At 38.0% G+C, this 18201-nt stretch overlaps 1 protein-coding gene across 1 annotated transcript in view; it reads right to left on the reverse strand.

Annotated features, from left to right (window-relative positions):
* The window catches only part of inpp4b (inositol polyphosphate-4-phosphatase type II B), a 199620-nt gene that overhangs the window by 148046 nt on the left and 33373 nt on the right, over positions 1-18201 (reverse strand). Inside the window, exon 4 of the mRNA XM_007561971.2 lies at positions 8723-8839. Coding sequence (XP_007562033.1) covers positions 8723-8839 — 117 coding nt within the window. The remainder of the gene's footprint in view (positions 1-8722; positions 8840-18201) is intronic.

Below are 18201 nucleotides of genomic sequence, written 5' to 3' on the forward strand. Positions count from 1 at the left end.
ATGCCAGTAAATTACTTCTTGCTATCACCGTTTTATATTTCTTTCCCTAACCTTTAAGTTGATTCTTTCAAAGTTCCCGTGCAGGTACACCTTTAGACTGAAGGGAGTAAACGTCTTGATCCCTGATCTCATCAGAATAAATCTCCCACACATTTAAATACCAACGCTGCTCATCTCCTCCATTTCCAAAACTGCCGTGCTGCTGGGAAAGTCTCTTCACCCCAGCTGCGCCGTGGAGCTCCATAGAGTTACTTAGACTATCAGACAGTTGTGAGCTTATGTGCAGATGATGCAGAGTAGTGCATCCATTAATCACACGGCGGGCGGTCCGCCCCAAATTAACGTTACTGTAGGTTTTTATCAACATCAGGGTGGGAGAATGAAAGGTGTCCTGACCATAACGGTAAAATGCAACATGAGCGCAGAGGCCTGGTCCGAATGCGAACGTGTTTTAGTGTAAGCAGAAGGAACAAGCTGGGTTCAACTGTATAACTCCGTTCATCGTTTGAATTACATATCAACTGATGTTAAGTACAAGTATGTTTTAATTAGGGCTGTCAGAGTAAGTACATGCAATTAATTTAAAAAGTTTACTGTAGTTTTAATTATTAAGAAAAGATGAATCATGAATGTAAAAGCTTTTGAAAAAAATAAAATAAATAATTACCTCAAACTAAAAAAAATGCACAAACTATGGCCTGGAGTTAAAGGCATATAGGATTTAAAAACTGAGAATTAGTCTAATCATTAGTCTTCATGTAGATTGTTTACTCCCTAAGGGTTGAATATAATGTACATGTAAAAACACAACCTGGATGTTTTTTGTATTCTTCATTGCCACTAATAAATGTAACGTTTGTAGCCAGAACCTCTGAATGTTTCCAGTATTCATGTGGAACGTCCTGCAGCTCTCGCCTGCTGTGTTTAAGCATTTTTAGGAAGTCTTTCCTTTTAGGGCCTGAGCAGTGGTACTTTGCCTCACTTATGACTTTGGCTGACATTGCCACAATGATGGTGAGGGAAGCAAAGTGGCCATCAGACAAGAAACAGTCCTTATCTGGGGACTGTTACTCACGTAGGTTATCACTGCAGAGCTGTCCACCCAATCACTACCAAAACTGTTCTTGGGTATCTCTGAGATTGCCTCTCATAAAAAAGACCATTTCTATGACTGTGTGTGTGCGCGCATGTGTGTGTGTGTTCGCGCGCGTGCGTGTGTGTGTGTTTTGCTTCGCTCTCTGCTTCCATTCCCCTCTCGCTCTTCTTTTATTGCAGTAAACTCTTACGCATACAGAAAATTCCCACCACATTGACATCCATCCAGCAAAAACCAAGTGGCTATGCCATAAATATGTCACCTCGGCGTCTTTTGCACATCATGATTATTGACAGGGCAGGATTAACCGAGGCTGGGATTCTCCATACTTCAGCAATTCATAATTGGAGTGACAATTCACCGTGCAACAGTGGCTGTTCAGACCGCCTCCTGAGACGGAGCAAATACGCCAGTGAGCGCGTCGTCAAATCAGGTGGAAAGATAAAAACATTTGCAAAGGGTTTCGCAGAAACACAGTATGGAGTCACTGAAGTGTGGGAAGTCATTTTAGAAAACTTTATGAGCTAGAATTATGTAAGAATCTTTAAAAATACTCATCATTATTTGATCTGAACTTTTATTAATCATTCAGCATTCCAGGCCAAGACTGTAGATTCCCCAACTTGTGAGGAAGTAGAGACTTTTTCTACAATTTGAGAAGAAAAAAACAAAAATAAAACAAAGAAATTGCAGTTATAAAAACATTATCAAAAGTATTACTTTTTTAAGGTTTTTACATATTCATATTACAACCACAAACATTGTTTTATTTGGATTTTATATGATAAATCTATGAAAAATAGAGGATGAATCTGAAGTTGGAGGAGGACGAGAACTTTTGCCGCACTTTTTAGATTTTTAAAATCTATTTGTGTTTTTAGATTTTAAAAATCTAAAAAGTGTGGCATGCAACCGTCTACGTTTATACTCCTAAGCAATCTGCCACCTTTCAGACACCATATTATTGGCTAATAAATTCCCCCAGTGACTGATTTCATCACAGTGTAATTATATATATCCTGTGATTTGCTGAAACGTTAACCTGCATGTGAGGGAATCATGTAGAAATAAACAAGAAAAGACATGCAGCTTTAATTACAACAAAAATTGTATTTATTCACGGGGCTAAATATAAATATACACCACACTTTTCAGTGTTTTTATCCACAAAAAAGTTAAAACCTTTTCACATTGTTCCATATAAAACCTCAACAAAACATATTACCGGTTGTGTTTATGATGTAACAAAATGTAAACCATGTCAAAAAGTATTGATATTTTTTGTGAGGTGTGTGTATGAGTGCAAGTTATCAGTGTACACCTGATAAATTGGGATTTTATGCCTCTTCATCACATTTATTTGGATAACTAGATAAAGGTGAAAAAAGGTAAGCTGCACAAAATTGAATTAGTCACTTCCTAAAACGGTAATTTTACCAATTCTCATAATGGAATATTTTATTAATTGATCTTTACTTAATTGATCTTTACTTCTGTTGTAACTTGATAAGTTTATTAAAAAAACATTCTTAATCATGTAGAAATCTGCTGCTAATATTTCAGTTGCTGAGATTTTGATTTTATTTTATTATTTTATTTTTTTGTTACTCATTAATAGTCAAACTGTTACTCCAATGCGCAACTAACACATTTGGACTCAGACAATACGGCATCCAATAAGTTTTTGTTTTTGTTTTTGGGGAGGGGGATTTTACAAAAACAATCTTGATCCAATTTTCTAAGTGTGTCCATTTGTGTGTGAACTCACAGGGAATGGGTACAGCCAGAGGAAGAGACGACCGTTACAGCAGAGTGGTGTTTTACTTCATTCAATATATTTTATGCTTCTTTATGGAAATGACCAGACATGCACCATTATACCATTCACCTCAGATTAGGCTTTATGCTTGTCAGATTATACAGCGCACAAAGACGAATCAAACATTCTCACCAAGCAAACCGGGACCCGCACTGTGCATTTATCCCAAACTGGAGCGAGAAAAGACAGGAAATGAGGCCATCATTAGGGACAAGAGCTCTCCCAGGGGCGACTGTTTTATCTCTTTAAGCAAGAACGTACAGTAAAAGGTTCATGCTCACAGAGGAAAAAAAATGGCTATCATTAGCAGCCAATCTCTGAGACTCCTCTGAGGTTTAGTGAGTAACAATGTAATGCGCCAAACAAGAAAAAATAATCTTATTTGTCTCTTTATGAGCTTTTATCGTAAGGACTTTTCATCCTTTCCTGTCCGAACAGTTTTGTTCAGAGTTCTCATGAATTTTAAAGACAATGACTGAATTTTAATGCAACATGAGAAACTAACTCTTCATTCCTACTCTAATCTTTAGAAGAAAAAGCTATTAGATATTAGAAACTTAATTATTAATAAAATAACATTACGCCCCACTTAAATGAATTTTACGGAATGCATAATTGCTTAAAATGGCAATGATTTTTTTTTTCTTCAAACAGAGACAAAACGCAGCTTATTAGTCACACTTGAATCATACCATGCTTAAATATTTAGCTGAGTAAGTGCATGATACAATTGTTTTACATAAGTCGCTCTCGCTAAAGCATTCACACAGAATAAGATCAGAATGCGAGTCAAACGAGGACTCTCCGCCCCAGGGAGCCCTTCAAAGACGAGCCACAGTTAAGACATCAGTGACAAACTAAGGCAGGCCTGTCAGCCTCTGACAGCTATAGGCTGGAGGGTGGGATCACTTCCACCTGAGAGAAATCTGAACTAGTCCTGCTCCTTCTCACACCTCCACTCTCCAACTTATCAGTTCCTCAGCTCTGTCTGTGCCCCTAAATATTCATGAGCATGCAGCAGGCGGTGTCATCTCAGGATATCTAAATGGAGGCCAGAGGCAGAGGGAAACTACCTGGCGATAAAACGCTCCGGTCCACTGCAAACGTTGAGCCCATCATATGTAACCCTGAAAATGTCAGAGTCCTTCTCTCATCATTTTCACTTTGAGGCCTTTACTTTGTAATCCACATCGCCTATTAGAGATTCAATTTACTGAAACATTCATACCTCCACGATTCCACATATTGTTATGATTCAATAACAAAATATTTTAATGTGATTTTATGTGATATAACAGAAAGTAATGAAGTAATTTGAAAAATTTCAATAAATGCTAAAAGTTTTTAATGGTTTGCAGAAAAAGATCTGAAAAGTGTGGCGTGCACTTGCACACTACTGGCTTTGTTCAGTTAGACAACTCAATTTTTGCCCATGCTTCTTTGTAAGATATCTCAAGGACACTTAGAATGGAGGGAAATCATCTGTGAATGTCAATTTTACAGTCTTGTCACTGATTTTAAACCGTCCTTGTTGCCATCCTGCAGCTTCAGAGACGTTCTTATAGGAAAATGTTCCGCAACCTTTATAATATGAACAGCCTTTTTGTGGCCTTCATCTAGAAAAATGAAACTCATTTAAATGCTGCACAACATTTTGAAAAATACAATTCATCATTTTTGAAAAGCACATTTTTATTTCCATTTTAAGGTTGCAAAACCCAGAAAAAAATAAAACCTTTGCTAAAAGTGAATCAACTTTTTTGTTGTTGCGATGTCGATATTTGTTTAAAAAGCAGATAGTTTCCAACCAAATGAGGATAAAACACATCAAAGTGTCATTCAATTAAATAATTTCAGGACAAAGCTAAAAAACTGCTAAAATCGTTATTTGTCATCATTTCACAGACAAACTATTTTGGACAGTTATTTAGGTGGATAGAAGGTCCAAAAAGCCACCGTTGGCTCCAGAGCCTCAGCTTTCAGATTCCTGTTTTAGGATTTCCAGCATCATTATCCCTGCAGCATGACACTGCCACCATCTGTTGTCAGGTTGACAGGATGTTAGTTTTCAACTCCAACATGTTTTGGATTTTAGATTTAAAAGTCCAAATTTGGTTTCATCTGACCAGAAAACCTCCTTCAAAGTGTTTGCTGTCTAGATGATTTGTGGACAGTTTAAAATTGGACTTCTTTCAAAGATATCCTTGATGAAAGAAATGTGTATGTTTTTTGTTGGTGTGTCTTGGTTTATCAGAAATATGCCAGGGCATTGCTGATTGTTTCGGTCTGAGTTGCACTGCACAGAGTAACTTCTAGGAACACCGTTTCTGCAACAAGCGGCCTAGAAACGTGGAAGAAATATGCTCAGTTTTTGGCAGCTGATTTGTACATACACAAATAGTTTGCAGGCTGAGGTTTGCAAGAAAAATTAACAACAAAAAACAGAAGATTAAATGACTGGGTTTGGACTGGGTGATTTCTGATCTTCCACTTGAAGCCACTGGGGGCTGATGCATGGTACCAGCTCATGTTCAGGGTCATGCCTGTGTCACTATAAGAGTCTCTAATGAGACCCAGACAAGCACGCTGTGCCCAGCGGAGCGGAGCTGAAAATCTAAAAGCTAACCACAGCACACAAGAACCGGTCACAGGAAAAAAGAAAAATAAAAAAGAGGAAAACGAAAGGGGGAAGGAAGATTTTCAAGTGTTGCAGCGGCACCACACAGGGCAATTTTTTGAAACTACTATGAAAGGCTGTGTTTTCTGTCTTAGGATTGCAGGAGGCCGTGAAACAGCCCATCATTCAAAAGTTATTTTTGAAGGCAGCAGGGAATGGGGAAATGAGAGAAAAGAGTGAAACTCTGCTCAACAGGACCTTGTCTGTAAAGACTTTTGCTTTAGCCTTGAGCCCTGATTTTGAGAGCAAAGCTGGAGTGAAATGTTCTGTTTTCTGTCAGCGCTGCTCTGAACAGACAGAAAAGTGTTGAGCAGAAATTTTAAGTTGACAGAATGAGTGAAGGACAAAGAAAAGACAAAACGACAACTAGCAATCAGTCTTACTCAAGGTAAGGCAAGCTCCGAGGAGAATTTACTTATTAAACTACCCAAAAAAACTCACCATGTTTCATCATGCTGTGATTATAATACATTAATTGACATCTGTTTTACATCACAATATTACACTATATCTCTTGATGCTACTAAATCATATTACATGTCAAATATCATGATGCAGCGCTATGTAATATCGTATCTAGGAATGCACCAATCCACGTTTTGCTCTTCTGATTCTGATGCCGATATCTGAGGTTTACAGAAAAACAGCACTGAATTGATTTAAAACATAAAAAAAAGAGACAAATGTACTGAATTACAAACATATTTGATAACTCTGCACCAGTACAGCACACTTAAATACTTCAATGGCTTCACAAGCTTAGTCAAACATGTAAAGAAAACAAACAAAAAAAACAGTTTTAATTAGTTTAGTGAGTGAGCAATCCCCTCATATTACTGCATTTTACTCATATCAAATCATGTATGTCGTATACTATCTTGCCTTGTCATTTCTCAGATAACAATCACAACATATAATGTGTAAATCTACATTTCTAATAAATTTTAGATGTGAAGAACAGAAACTTTTGGAACATTGCTCCATGCTGAACAGATTGCTGTGCTTCTTGTATTTCTAAATATGCGTTGCGTAACCATGCCAACTGGATGCTTGTTTCCTGCAGAAGCAGCCGATTGACCTTTCAGCAGCCTGAATTATGCTGAGAACAAGCCCCAAGACAGGTTAAAGAGGAGATTGCCAGGATTTATGACAACAATTAATTCCTTCATGGGACTAATACAGTATTATCTCTTTTTTTTTTTTTTCCAGATCCAATACGTCTATTTTAGAAACAAAACAGGCCTGCAGTGTCTCCTAGAGGTGAAAAACTGGGGAGAAACTAGACATTACTCTGTTGGTTGTGGTTCTACATTAATACACATAAACTGACAAGAGTATCGTATAAAAAACATTCAACTTTAACATAGTCAAATGTCATTTCACATGTTTCATTGTCACCCTATAAATCAATCCATTGACTCCATTGTTGAACCAAATTTAATAACCTTAGAGAGACGATATTTTCCATTGGTATTCATAAATACCAATACTATCTCTTGCCCCACCTTTGAGGCGCAGCTCCTCCTTGGAGCTGTAGTTTTCAAGCTTCTGAGTTTCTGCCTCATGAACCATCCCTCCCCTCTGACTCCCCCGTTCAGCTCCTTCAGACTAGCCAGCAGCAATTAGCAAACACCTGGTGGAACTGCTAAGCTCATTATGCAAGCTACTTCTCGTTGGTAAAACGTTGGTAAAAAAAAAACGTTATAAGGTTAACAGATGAGTGATGACGCAACTATCCTGGAGGAGAAATTTGACAGTTTTTAAAGAGACAGAGGCCCAATTTCAAGGCGTTAAATTAAAGTCAAAATTCTCAGATTTGATATATACAACATTTTTATGACAACTGAATGTAACATTGTTACTTTATAGCGCTGTAAAATGGCACTATGTGTCTGGAAAATACTGCCCCTTTAAAGTGTTATTGCACTATTCTGTGTTTTGCAGTAATCCAGTAAAAACACATTAAGTTTGTTTGCTTCACACATGCCAAAGTGTGATAAAGTGGTGGATGAATAATTTGTGAGGCAGTGTACGAACTCAGAGACCACAACAGTTGTATTTGAGTAAATTATAATATTTTGGCTTTCTTTTGCCAAACTAACTTATTGTTATTAATGTCAACCTCCATTTATTATTAGTACACCATTAAATTTGCATGTGGACTTTATGTGATCATGGATGAAAATTTATGAGCAAAGGTAAAAAAACAACCTTGTCATATTTCTCTTTGGAAATGAAAATTCTCCACAAGAAAATTAAAGTTTCTACAAGTAATCCAACTTTTTCCAGCTACCTTGGAAGTACAAAGACAACTGACTTACACTAAATATTACAAAGAGGAATTACAAAGTGGCAGTGCGTGCTGCCGCTGGCACTGCGCCACCGTTTTGTCTTTCAGACACCAAGCGCTGCCATAATAAACTCTTTTAATGGTCAAAAAAGCTCATGAATGTTTTATGGCAAGTTCAAGCAAATTAAGATGTTGGCATCTTGACTTGAACTCGTTACTTGATTAAGATGAAACCCACGCCCACTCTAAGTAGCTTGTTATAAATTCTGTTTTAAACGTCTAAATCACAGAGGTTGGCCTGTTCTGGATTCTGTGTCCGGGTCTCCTTTCAGTTCCCACGTATGTGACAGATGGTTTTCCCAAGGGAGGGGCTGCAACGCTCTGATGCTCACTGCAGGCTGAATAACCTTCTCTATCAAAGCCACAGGCAGAGGTTAGTGTCAGAAAGGAATGATCACTAAGACATACCTCAGTTCAGAACCCATCCTTTTGAATCTCTAGGATAGATTAACACATACTGAGATTTTGAAGTTTAGTTGAGTGCAAAACTCTTGAATCAGCCCTCATTTCGTCTTACTTTTAGTAGCAAGCAGCAAGACTTTTCTTGTAACCTTTCAAGTGCTGTGTTCCCATATTTCTTCAGGCTTCCTGAAAGTCATTCAAAGCTTTTACTCAGACACTTGCATCTTAAAGCTTCTTTATCTCCTTTAAAGTTTAAAGCATCCCCAAACCTAAAGTGAGACAGCTTCACAGCTCGTCTTAAATGCATTTCATCATCGCATCACTGTCTGGATGTTTAATTGCGTGCATGCATGCGGAGAACAACAAGTATTGACTTACTGATTCTTGGCTCTTGTTTTTTGCATCATACACAGTTAGCTTGACCAGTGAGTCTTGGCTGTCAGGATATTCTGAAGGGAAGGTCACCCCCGTCAAAAACAGTGGGTCTTTGTTTGCCTGTTGGACAGAAAAAAGTTGAGAAAGTGCGTGAGCGTGTTTATGTGCACATTTTCAATAAAAATAGAATTGGGCTATTTGAAATTACAAAAATAAATTTGCTTAATGGAAACATGGCAATCTGGAAAAACTCACAATAGGTTTTAGCACTAGGATGAGGCGGTTTGTCAGCCGTATAGAAATAGATGTATTTCGCAAAACAATAATGGAAACGCTCTTTTCGGATTACAAGAGTCTAGTGATAAACTAGTGGTGAAAACAATGATGAAGACAACAGGAAGATGGTTTGTTTTTGGTTTTCCGGACAATGTGCTGCTGGATCCATCAGAGCTCTCACAGCATTACACAGCTCATAAAAAGCTGTGCGTCATTCGAATGTGTTAAATCCGTAGCTCTTCTGTAAAATTTCCCCCAAACACTGCAAATGCAAGTATAAGCAGTTTCTCCATACCATTTGCAAATATTTACCAATATATCTCGCATTAATTCTCACATTAATCACAAGCAGCCACCATTTTTTAGGATTAATATTGTAAAAACTAAAACTAAATATTGTTATTTAGTGGCAGATTAACGATTAATCTCCAGAGGAAACTGCACTGCTGCAAGAAACAGAGGAGATTCAGATGACTGATGTAATGCGACTTGCTTCAGCTTCATTTATCAAAAAAGGGACAATGCACAGGAGATGTAGCTCATGGATTACAACAGAGAAAAAGAACCTTTGGCTGGAATGAGCCTCTGAATTCAATGACATCCCAGACAACAATAAACCCGTTTAGGCCCAAAAATGCTTTGGAATCTCCAGGAATCAGCTGGAGAGCATCGGTAGGTGCTCTCCAGCTGATTCTGGAGAGCACCTAATGTCCCAGTCTCCCACTGGGACATTCCCAGAAGACCATCAAAGGAAGGCCCCCAAGAGGCGTCCTGACCAGATGCCTGATCTCACTCTGGTCATATTTATGTTTGGATTTCCTTCATGGTTGGGGCGGTTGGCAGGTTGGATGGATTTTGCAAATTTCAACAATGCATTGAACAAAATTGGCTTAATTATATGATAGTTTGCTTTAATAAACTTATTTTAACATATTTTATTTTTTAGTCTAAATGTCTGAACTATGCTGGAGTTCAGGTTTGCAAGTGGGATTATTTATTTACCAATTTTTTTTAATCACCATAGTGAGGTTTTCATTTTTTAATCTAACTGGAGCAGCTAAATCTTTAACTCAATTTGTTTTTCTGAGATTTTTCTCTCACACATTCATTTACAAATTAATTTATAATTCAGTTTTTTTTTTTCTTTTTTTTTTTTTTCACATGGACATTAATGAACAGACTGACACCATTGTCCTTCAGAGGAAGTACTCTAACTTTGGAGAGCCTAGTTTTGTGATATGTACTCTAGATTCCAGAAGGGAAAACACAGAGATCCTCTTGCTTCTTTAAGGGAATCCCAAGGCATTCCTGGACCAGAAGGTTCTGGTTCTGCCTTGGGATCTCCTCCCACTGGGACATTCCCAGAAGACCATCAAAGGAAGGGCCCCAAGAGGCGTCCTGACCAGATGCCTGATCTCACTCTGGTCCCTTGATGTGGAAAAGAGCAAAAGAACCGAATCACTTTCAGCAGAAGCAGACCTAATTGTGGCATCTTTGTTATATTTGCTTGCATCCAGAACTTTGCTCTTTATACACATAACGTCATGTAATGGTAGAAGGAATATAGAGTTATCTGTAAATTCAAAGCGTTGTCTTAAAGGAACAAGATCCTCATTATGACAAACAGAGCTCTAATCCATCTTCAATCTGTAATTAACATACTTCAACTCCTCCATTTGTGCATAAACAAGCACTGAACATACATTATGCAAAACTGAGTGGATTTAAGGGTCAAAGAAAATCATGATTAGAGGGATAAGGGAGGAGGACACAATCATCTTCCTAAAGGTGATGTTTGTGTTGTCCCCATGTTATTTTGTTGACTGAACATTGCATGCACACAAAGAAGCTGATTTTCTTTTATGAATATAAAGAATGAGAAGTTGTTTGGCATTCAGAAGGTTGCGGGTTCAATTTCACCACATTTCCAAATGTTCTTGGCCAGAACTCTGGACATCTTGCCTACCAGAACTTCATGTTAGTAATTATGTCAGCACAGATAGATGACTGTAAAAGTGCAGATGGGCGTAAAGTAAAATCTTTATGTTGGTTGGTCTATAAAAGTTCGAAACAGCTTTAGTGTGTTTACCAGTTCGCTGAGATATAATAAAGTATATTTGTGAAATTCTTTTCAAAGAAGGGCAATCACTTTAATGTAGTTTTTTTATTCTAATTTCTATGACACTAGTAAACTTCAACACAGGCACATTATGCAAATTTAGTGGGGATATAGCAATTAGATCTTTTTAGGGCTCCATTTAGACAGATCCCTAAAATGACTGTGGACAACAAACTCAACCCTTTATGGCTCCAAATGTAGGTGTAAACACACTAAAAGCAGATCGAGCCCACAGATCTGGGTTTTTATAGCATGCATGCTTTTCTTCTTTAATATCGCATCTGTTAGGTTAGAAAACTGTGCCTCAAACTGCTGGGATTGGTCACAACTCACCGTGTGACATATCTGAGTTAGTTTGGCCAAACTGGAATGTGAGCACTCAAAATGAATTTTAATTTTAGATGTGAATGACCATGTTTAATGCTGTCCACTTGTGTCTGCGTCAGCCAGGAGGCAATGCATGAAGTCGGACTAAAAAGACCAAAAACAAACAGACTTTTTTGTACACAGTCATAAAACATAAATTATTTACAGATAAAAATATGAAGCTATTCAGCAGTTTGATTGGAAAGCAAGCTTGTATCCAAACGTTTAGGGAGTCTCTGATCATTTTTTCTTTCAGATCTTTTCAAGTACTTGAAGCGAACCACATATTGTTTTACCCTTTAGACTTGTATCTACCTTGTGTGTGCTGAGGCTTTTTACTGGCTGTTTTCTTTACCTTACCTGGGTTGGGATTAGGTCTGAAATGAAAAGTGGTTGAGAGGAAAACATGATTCTGGACATAAACAAAAATGTTTATCTTCTGCAAGTGATTTTCATTCTGCATCTATTCCATGGTGTACCATGAGACCAACGACTGAAAAGTTTAGAAAGTTTTACCTCAAAAGAGTTTTGTCTGTTTATCTTTTAGTTGCTTTGAAATTGAGCTTGAAAAGATAAAACGCACAACAAAACAGTCTCCTGGAAACTATGAATTATTTTAAAGTTCATTTAGTCAGCAATATATTTTGACACTAATAAACTATTTTTGCAGGCAAAAGCCTTCGAGAACTTATTATTCATTTGGTGTTGTGTGTTTGTACAAGTTCAAAACATTTTCTGTTTACACTGGGGGCGTTCTCTTCCTTTGCTCCGCTCTGATGGGCGTCTCCAGCATGTAGCCCTTTGGGACCATATGGGACAGACTTGGGGCAGTAATGAGGCCAACATAGACTTACTGTCACGCTTGGATGTAAGGTCACACCCAGACAAAAAAAAAAAGGAAAAGAAAAGAAAAAAAAAATCACTATTTTAGCAAAGCTTTGCAAAACAGCTGAGATAAATGAATAAATCTCCCTGATGAGGCAAATAATGCAAAATCGCATGCCTGATTTAATTAACTCACCAAATTATTTTACATAGAATTTTCTAACTCAATAGTAAGATAATAATAACAAATACATGTTGAATGCAAATAAGAATTTACTTAGTATTTATTCTGTGTGCACCATGAAAGATGGCAGAAGATGAAAGCATACAAAGGAAAGGAAGCGGGACAGATGTCTGTGCTTTTACTATAAGGCAACCTCAGTGGGCCACACTGCTAATATTAATTCTGACAACGAAGAAAGAGCACAAAGTTCAAACTAACACAACAGTTTATTGTTGGGAGGTCATTTTATTTCTCAATATCTCAGAACTGCATTCTCAGCCATCTTTAAACCCAAGCAAAAAACGGGACGTCCTCCAACGATACATTAACAATGTTGTAACAACTTATAAGTACTTCAACCGTTAGATTTCTTCTGTATTTTTTTCCACATATAAATATTTCACATCATCAAACCAATTTCATTAACATACAAGTAAATAAAAATAAATTAGTTTTTAAATGAGGATGACATCTTAGAAAATGTCCACCCAAACTATTCTGGGCGTTTTTGAAAAAGTAATTAACCTCTAAACCTGCCAGTGCCACCCTTGGCAGCAAAAACTTGCTGCGGAGGACATTTTTGCCAACTCTGTTTCAGATTTGGAAGATTTTGAGCATTACAGCCCATTACTGCTAACGGAGAGTCTGACATTTTCCTTCCAAACTTTCTGTTAGAGATGGTTCCATTAATTACAGCAAACAGTCCAAAGTAGCAACTTATCCCTACGCATTTTTCTGCAATAAAAATGTGTTGAAGTTTAAGGGGGTGGTGTAAGAAAGTGCAAAAAAATTCTATTTGAATTCTCTGCAAGGCACCATGAAAGTATTCAATATTACACATAAAGTTATCAGCAGACAGAGCAATCACAGCTGGAAGAGCCAAGAAAGATGCTTATTGGCAAGTGAGTTTGAAAATTACAATTAGAAGCAACTCCAGCAAATATAAAGCCCTGAAATACAAAGCTTATAAAGCAATCTGAGCAGCTGATATATTATTTTTTCAAAAGACTGCTAGCACAATGTTTGTTACTTGGTCTAATTTAAAAAACAGAACTAAACATTGGTCTAAAGAATTATACCAATGTTGGTCTAATTTTTTAAACTTAGTCTAAAAACTTTGACCAAGTTTGTTACTTGGTCTAATTTAAAACAGTCTGGTTCATACCACACTGAACAAATGAGAGAAACAGGTGATCTAAAGACATTAATGTTTGACAGAAATTGACATAATTCCAGTTTTATGTGCATGTTTTTAATTTTTAGGGTCAGTTGATAAACAGGCTTCGTATCCAGTAGCTTACAGTTTTTTGTTTGTTTGTTTGTTTGTTTTTGGGGTGTGTGGGGGAGTTAGGAGCTTGTTTTATTTACTTGGGTGTCATCACCTGGCCTGTCAATTATCTCGATAGCCTGATCTTGAGTTTTCTTTTCAACAGCTCAAAGCCAAAAACAACAATCATTTTACCAGCACTGAGGGGAGAAAACTAGGTTTTAACGAGGTTAACCTCCAGCAGCAGCACAGTTCTTCTTTCAGACAAGAAAGCAGACATTGCCTCTACCTTTTGAAAATGCAAAGCATCACAGAGCAAATTGATAATTCAAAAATCCTCGATGAGCTGTTGGAGAGGGAAACTCTGATTTCAGCCTCTTGAGGCATGGTAATAGTTGCCTTGATGCCATTTTCGCGCCCAGCCATGAACCCTTGTGGTTTATGTGCTCTAATATCACACAGCCGGATTCAGCACAGCGGGAACAGAGACGGTGAAACCAATGCATTGCTTTGAACTGAAATCAGGACATTATCAGCGCTACACGTCGGAAAAAAGACAGACAGGACTATTATGCTGAAGGAAATGCAGGTACACACACACACAGCCCTGTTCGCTGCCCTCACTGGCACGCTGAATAGGCCTCATTCAGACTTACCAGCATGCTTGGCAGCCTCGGCAGTGACTGAATCTTCTTAGTGCTGCTGATGGGCTGAGATGAGCTAAAGTGGTAAGCCTGTCTCCATTTATGCCGAGAAGCAAACCAGTCTGTCATACAAGTGGTGAGCATATGCTATGGCAGACAGCTGCCTCTCTCTGGTCTTTTTGTCCATCCGGGCTGTGCTCCGCAGAGGGACGACCAATTTAAGGCCATTAACAGGGTGTGTGTGCTTGTGTGTGATTAGGCTGAGGAAGAAATAAGACTACTGAGTGTGCCTTCAGTGGGTTTTCCCCCAGCCCCTGACCGCTCATAGCTGTATATACAAACAGACAGACGAGACTTGTTGGTCGTGCTCTCAGCACATGGGTCTGTGCTTCACTAGCGTTACCATCAAAGGCCTTTTCATTTGCTGGCTTTGCTTGACGTCAAATCCCCGTCAAGTTTCAGAACTCCTGGACCAGCTACCCACATTGTAGGATTTTCCAGTGGAGACACATTAAGGTTTGGCAAAAGACATGCTGCCATTTCTTTCCAAATTTCTCATCTCTTGTGTCAGACTGAGTATACGTGAAACACAAACCCATTCACATACAAGAAACTCAAAGGACTGACATTAATCCTTTATGAATTAGTCACAGCAAAAACATGTGCAATGTCCACAATACGACATATATGTTTAATTATGTCTAGGAATGAGGGTTTAATGTGGAAATAAGAAAATCTTTATATGAGCAGAGTCCAATACTAAGCCAGTGTCCTGCATATTTTACATTTGTCTTGGCTTAATGGCTTAATTATGTCTGCATTGGCCTGTTAATGACCCATTGATTTACTTGAGGTGTGTTAAAGCAGAAACACATCTAAGCTATGCAGGAGACCGCTCTCCAAAGGGTGAAAATAAACACCAATACTTCATACAGTAATTCTGGAATAATTATTGTCAGAGGTGTTTTGTTTTTAAGTAAAATGAGTATTATATTCACCTAATAAGACATAATATGTTTAATCTTGTAAAGAAAGCTAAAAATTAATAATTTTCACATTAGTAAGAAGAAAAAAGGCCAATTTTACAGTTCATGCTTTGCAGCAGTAAATGTTAGATGTAAAATATAAATTTAAAGGTTTTACTTATTTCTCAAAGCTCTGAAAATTAACTTTATTAGTACAAGCTTATCACCTTCCAATTGGCCGTACATATAATAATATACACGTACTGCTGCACACAGATAACATGTCAAATCATTTCTTGTCTAGATGAAATCTGTTTCTTAAAGCTCTGTCCAGTTGCAGCTAGCATCGGTGTTGTAAATCTAGCTTTTTACATCCTGACAATTACGACATACTGCATAGTAATGAGTTTAAAAAATAAAATCGGCAGAATGGGACACAGGAGAGCGTAAAAACCAGAAGTAAACATAAAATCTTCATCTGTGTCTTCCAATACTGCTTTTTTCTCCAAACAACAATGGTGGAAAAACAGTGCAGTAATTTTGTTGTTGGCTGGTCTACCCTGTTTGCTGCAGTGGCCCTTTAACAAAACACCAAGTGCCTTTTATCCAGCCTATAAAGTGTTTTGCAAAGGGAACTTTTAAAGAACAAACATCTCTGTAATCCACTTTAACAATTTAAATAGATCAAACCAACAGAAAAAATGCAATTTGAAATGAAAACAGATCATTTCATTTGCAATTCAAACACAGAAGCACTAACTGATTGCAGCTTGGAGGGACTGCTGAACGAGGACTCGCCTCACTGTGAGTGCTTTAGAAAGTCCCACAGCAGAATCCCTGTTCACTGAAAACAATGTTCCCACTTTATACATGTTATTATTAGAGGTTGGAAATTTGACATTAAATTAAAATAAAGCTGCAGCACTTAAAGGCAAATCTGGACTGAAAACTCATTTTGATTTGGAATTTTCTCCAAAATACTATTAAAATGGTGTGTTGTCTCAACTGTTATATGCAAGATAAACCAGTGATATTACATAATGTTCTCATACATATGTTTTAGGACTTAATGTGAATTATGCTCTCAACACTGTGGACATTGATTTTTATGTCAAACTATGTAAATAAAAACACAAAAAGCTGACATCTTTAAACTCAAACTGATGGAAAGTTCTGTTCACTTCCTTCCAAACTCCAGCTTGGCATTCATGAGTGAGACGAGAGAAAGCTACACAGCAGCTGGCATCTTCCATTATTTATCTTCTAAATTAAATCTTAATAAATCAGATAAAGTGGATTCCCAATAATATGCCAATCACATGAATGTGACTAATACTGAAGCTTTTCCAGCAGCCAAGCGCTCAAGTATCCGGCAAAGTCGACAGCAGCTGCTGAGAGTAGGCATCCTGGGAATGTGACAACAGGAGGAACACAAGAGGCAGCGGGGCTGTCTTCAGGCACCGCAGCTAGAGTGGATCTGCTCAGAAACACAAGCCCTCAGACGCGCTCACACGTCTCTCACTGGTTCACACAGTAAATAATATCCCAATGGAAAACATTTCTAAATGAAACCTGAAACTTTCCCCTTTCCTCTGAAATCTCCAGAATGTTTTTCAGAAGAGAATTTCAGGAGAGGCAGAATATTTTTAGTTTGTGATATTGAATCTGATCATCAGTTTTTTAGGGAGAACTTTCACACTGCAAAGTAAATTTCTAGGAAAATCCTTAATAGGTTGCAAAACCCTGATAAAATCAGACAGTAATCACATACCCTGTTTTTGTGAAGTCGAAGGCAGTCCATGTTCTCAAATCCTGCTCCACATCCAGAATATTACAGCCATGAAATGAGAACTCCAGTGGCATTCAGTGTCTGCGGAGCTGTCTGAGCCAGCATACAGTATCCCACCACATCCTGTGTTTCCACACACGCATGAACAGAAAAACACATTCGCCGCTGCTCCCTGAGCGCCAGGGAAAGAAAGCTGAAATCAGACTCTGAAGGAGATGGTTATGCTAATTAAGCTTTACTGAATTATGAGGAAAATAGTGTCTCCCTTTCATGCGTCTGGAAACTTTGCGCTCATATGAGAGAGGAGGAACCAGAACGCGTGTGTGTCTGCGTGTATGTGTGTGTCTCCACAGTGGGACTGGGGGCAGCTGCATGCTGCATGAAAGAAAAAAAGAAAAAAACACATGTGGCTTTTTCCTTAGCAGCAACAGTGTCATACTGAAGCACTGAAAGAGGCTAACAGGCATGAAATCTGTATGTAGCGGCGTCCCAGCCAAATCCACATGTGCAGTGCACAGTGCTTTCCTCAAGCGGAACCATCCTGTCACACTACAGCCAAAGAAATTCAGTCCCTTTTATTGGGATTTTATGTGACAGAACTACATAAGACTGAACTTGACAGCAAAGTGGAAGGAAAATGATGCATGATTTTATAAGTTTGCATGAGAAAAGATCCCAGATAAGTTATGATATTTCAGATTATGTCAGAATGTTTGCTGAAATGGAAATATGTAAGATAATCGAGTGAGATTCCCAGTTTGTTCTGACATACAAAGATATCGTTTCGTTGCTTTCCTGTCGGACTGACGTCAATCTGTTAAGGAAGAAAGAAAGTTTATTCATTGTTCCTTCAATATCCCTTTGGGGCCTCTGTAGAAAAGTGTAGCGTGTAGTTTTATTTTTTCCTTCCGATACCCCTAAATAAAATTCAAGGCAACCAGTCGGATTCAGAAATCACTCAAATGTCCGCATGTTTAATGTTCTCAGTAGAAATCCAGCAGCTTCGTT

This window comes from Poecilia formosa, unplaced genomic scaffold, assembly GCF_000485575.1.
Source record: "Poecilia formosa unplaced genomic scaffold, Poecilia_formosa-5.1.2 Scaffold132, whole genome shotgun sequence".
Lineage (NCBI taxonomy): Eukaryota > Metazoa > Chordata > Actinopteri > Cyprinodontiformes > Poeciliidae > Poecilia > Poecilia formosa.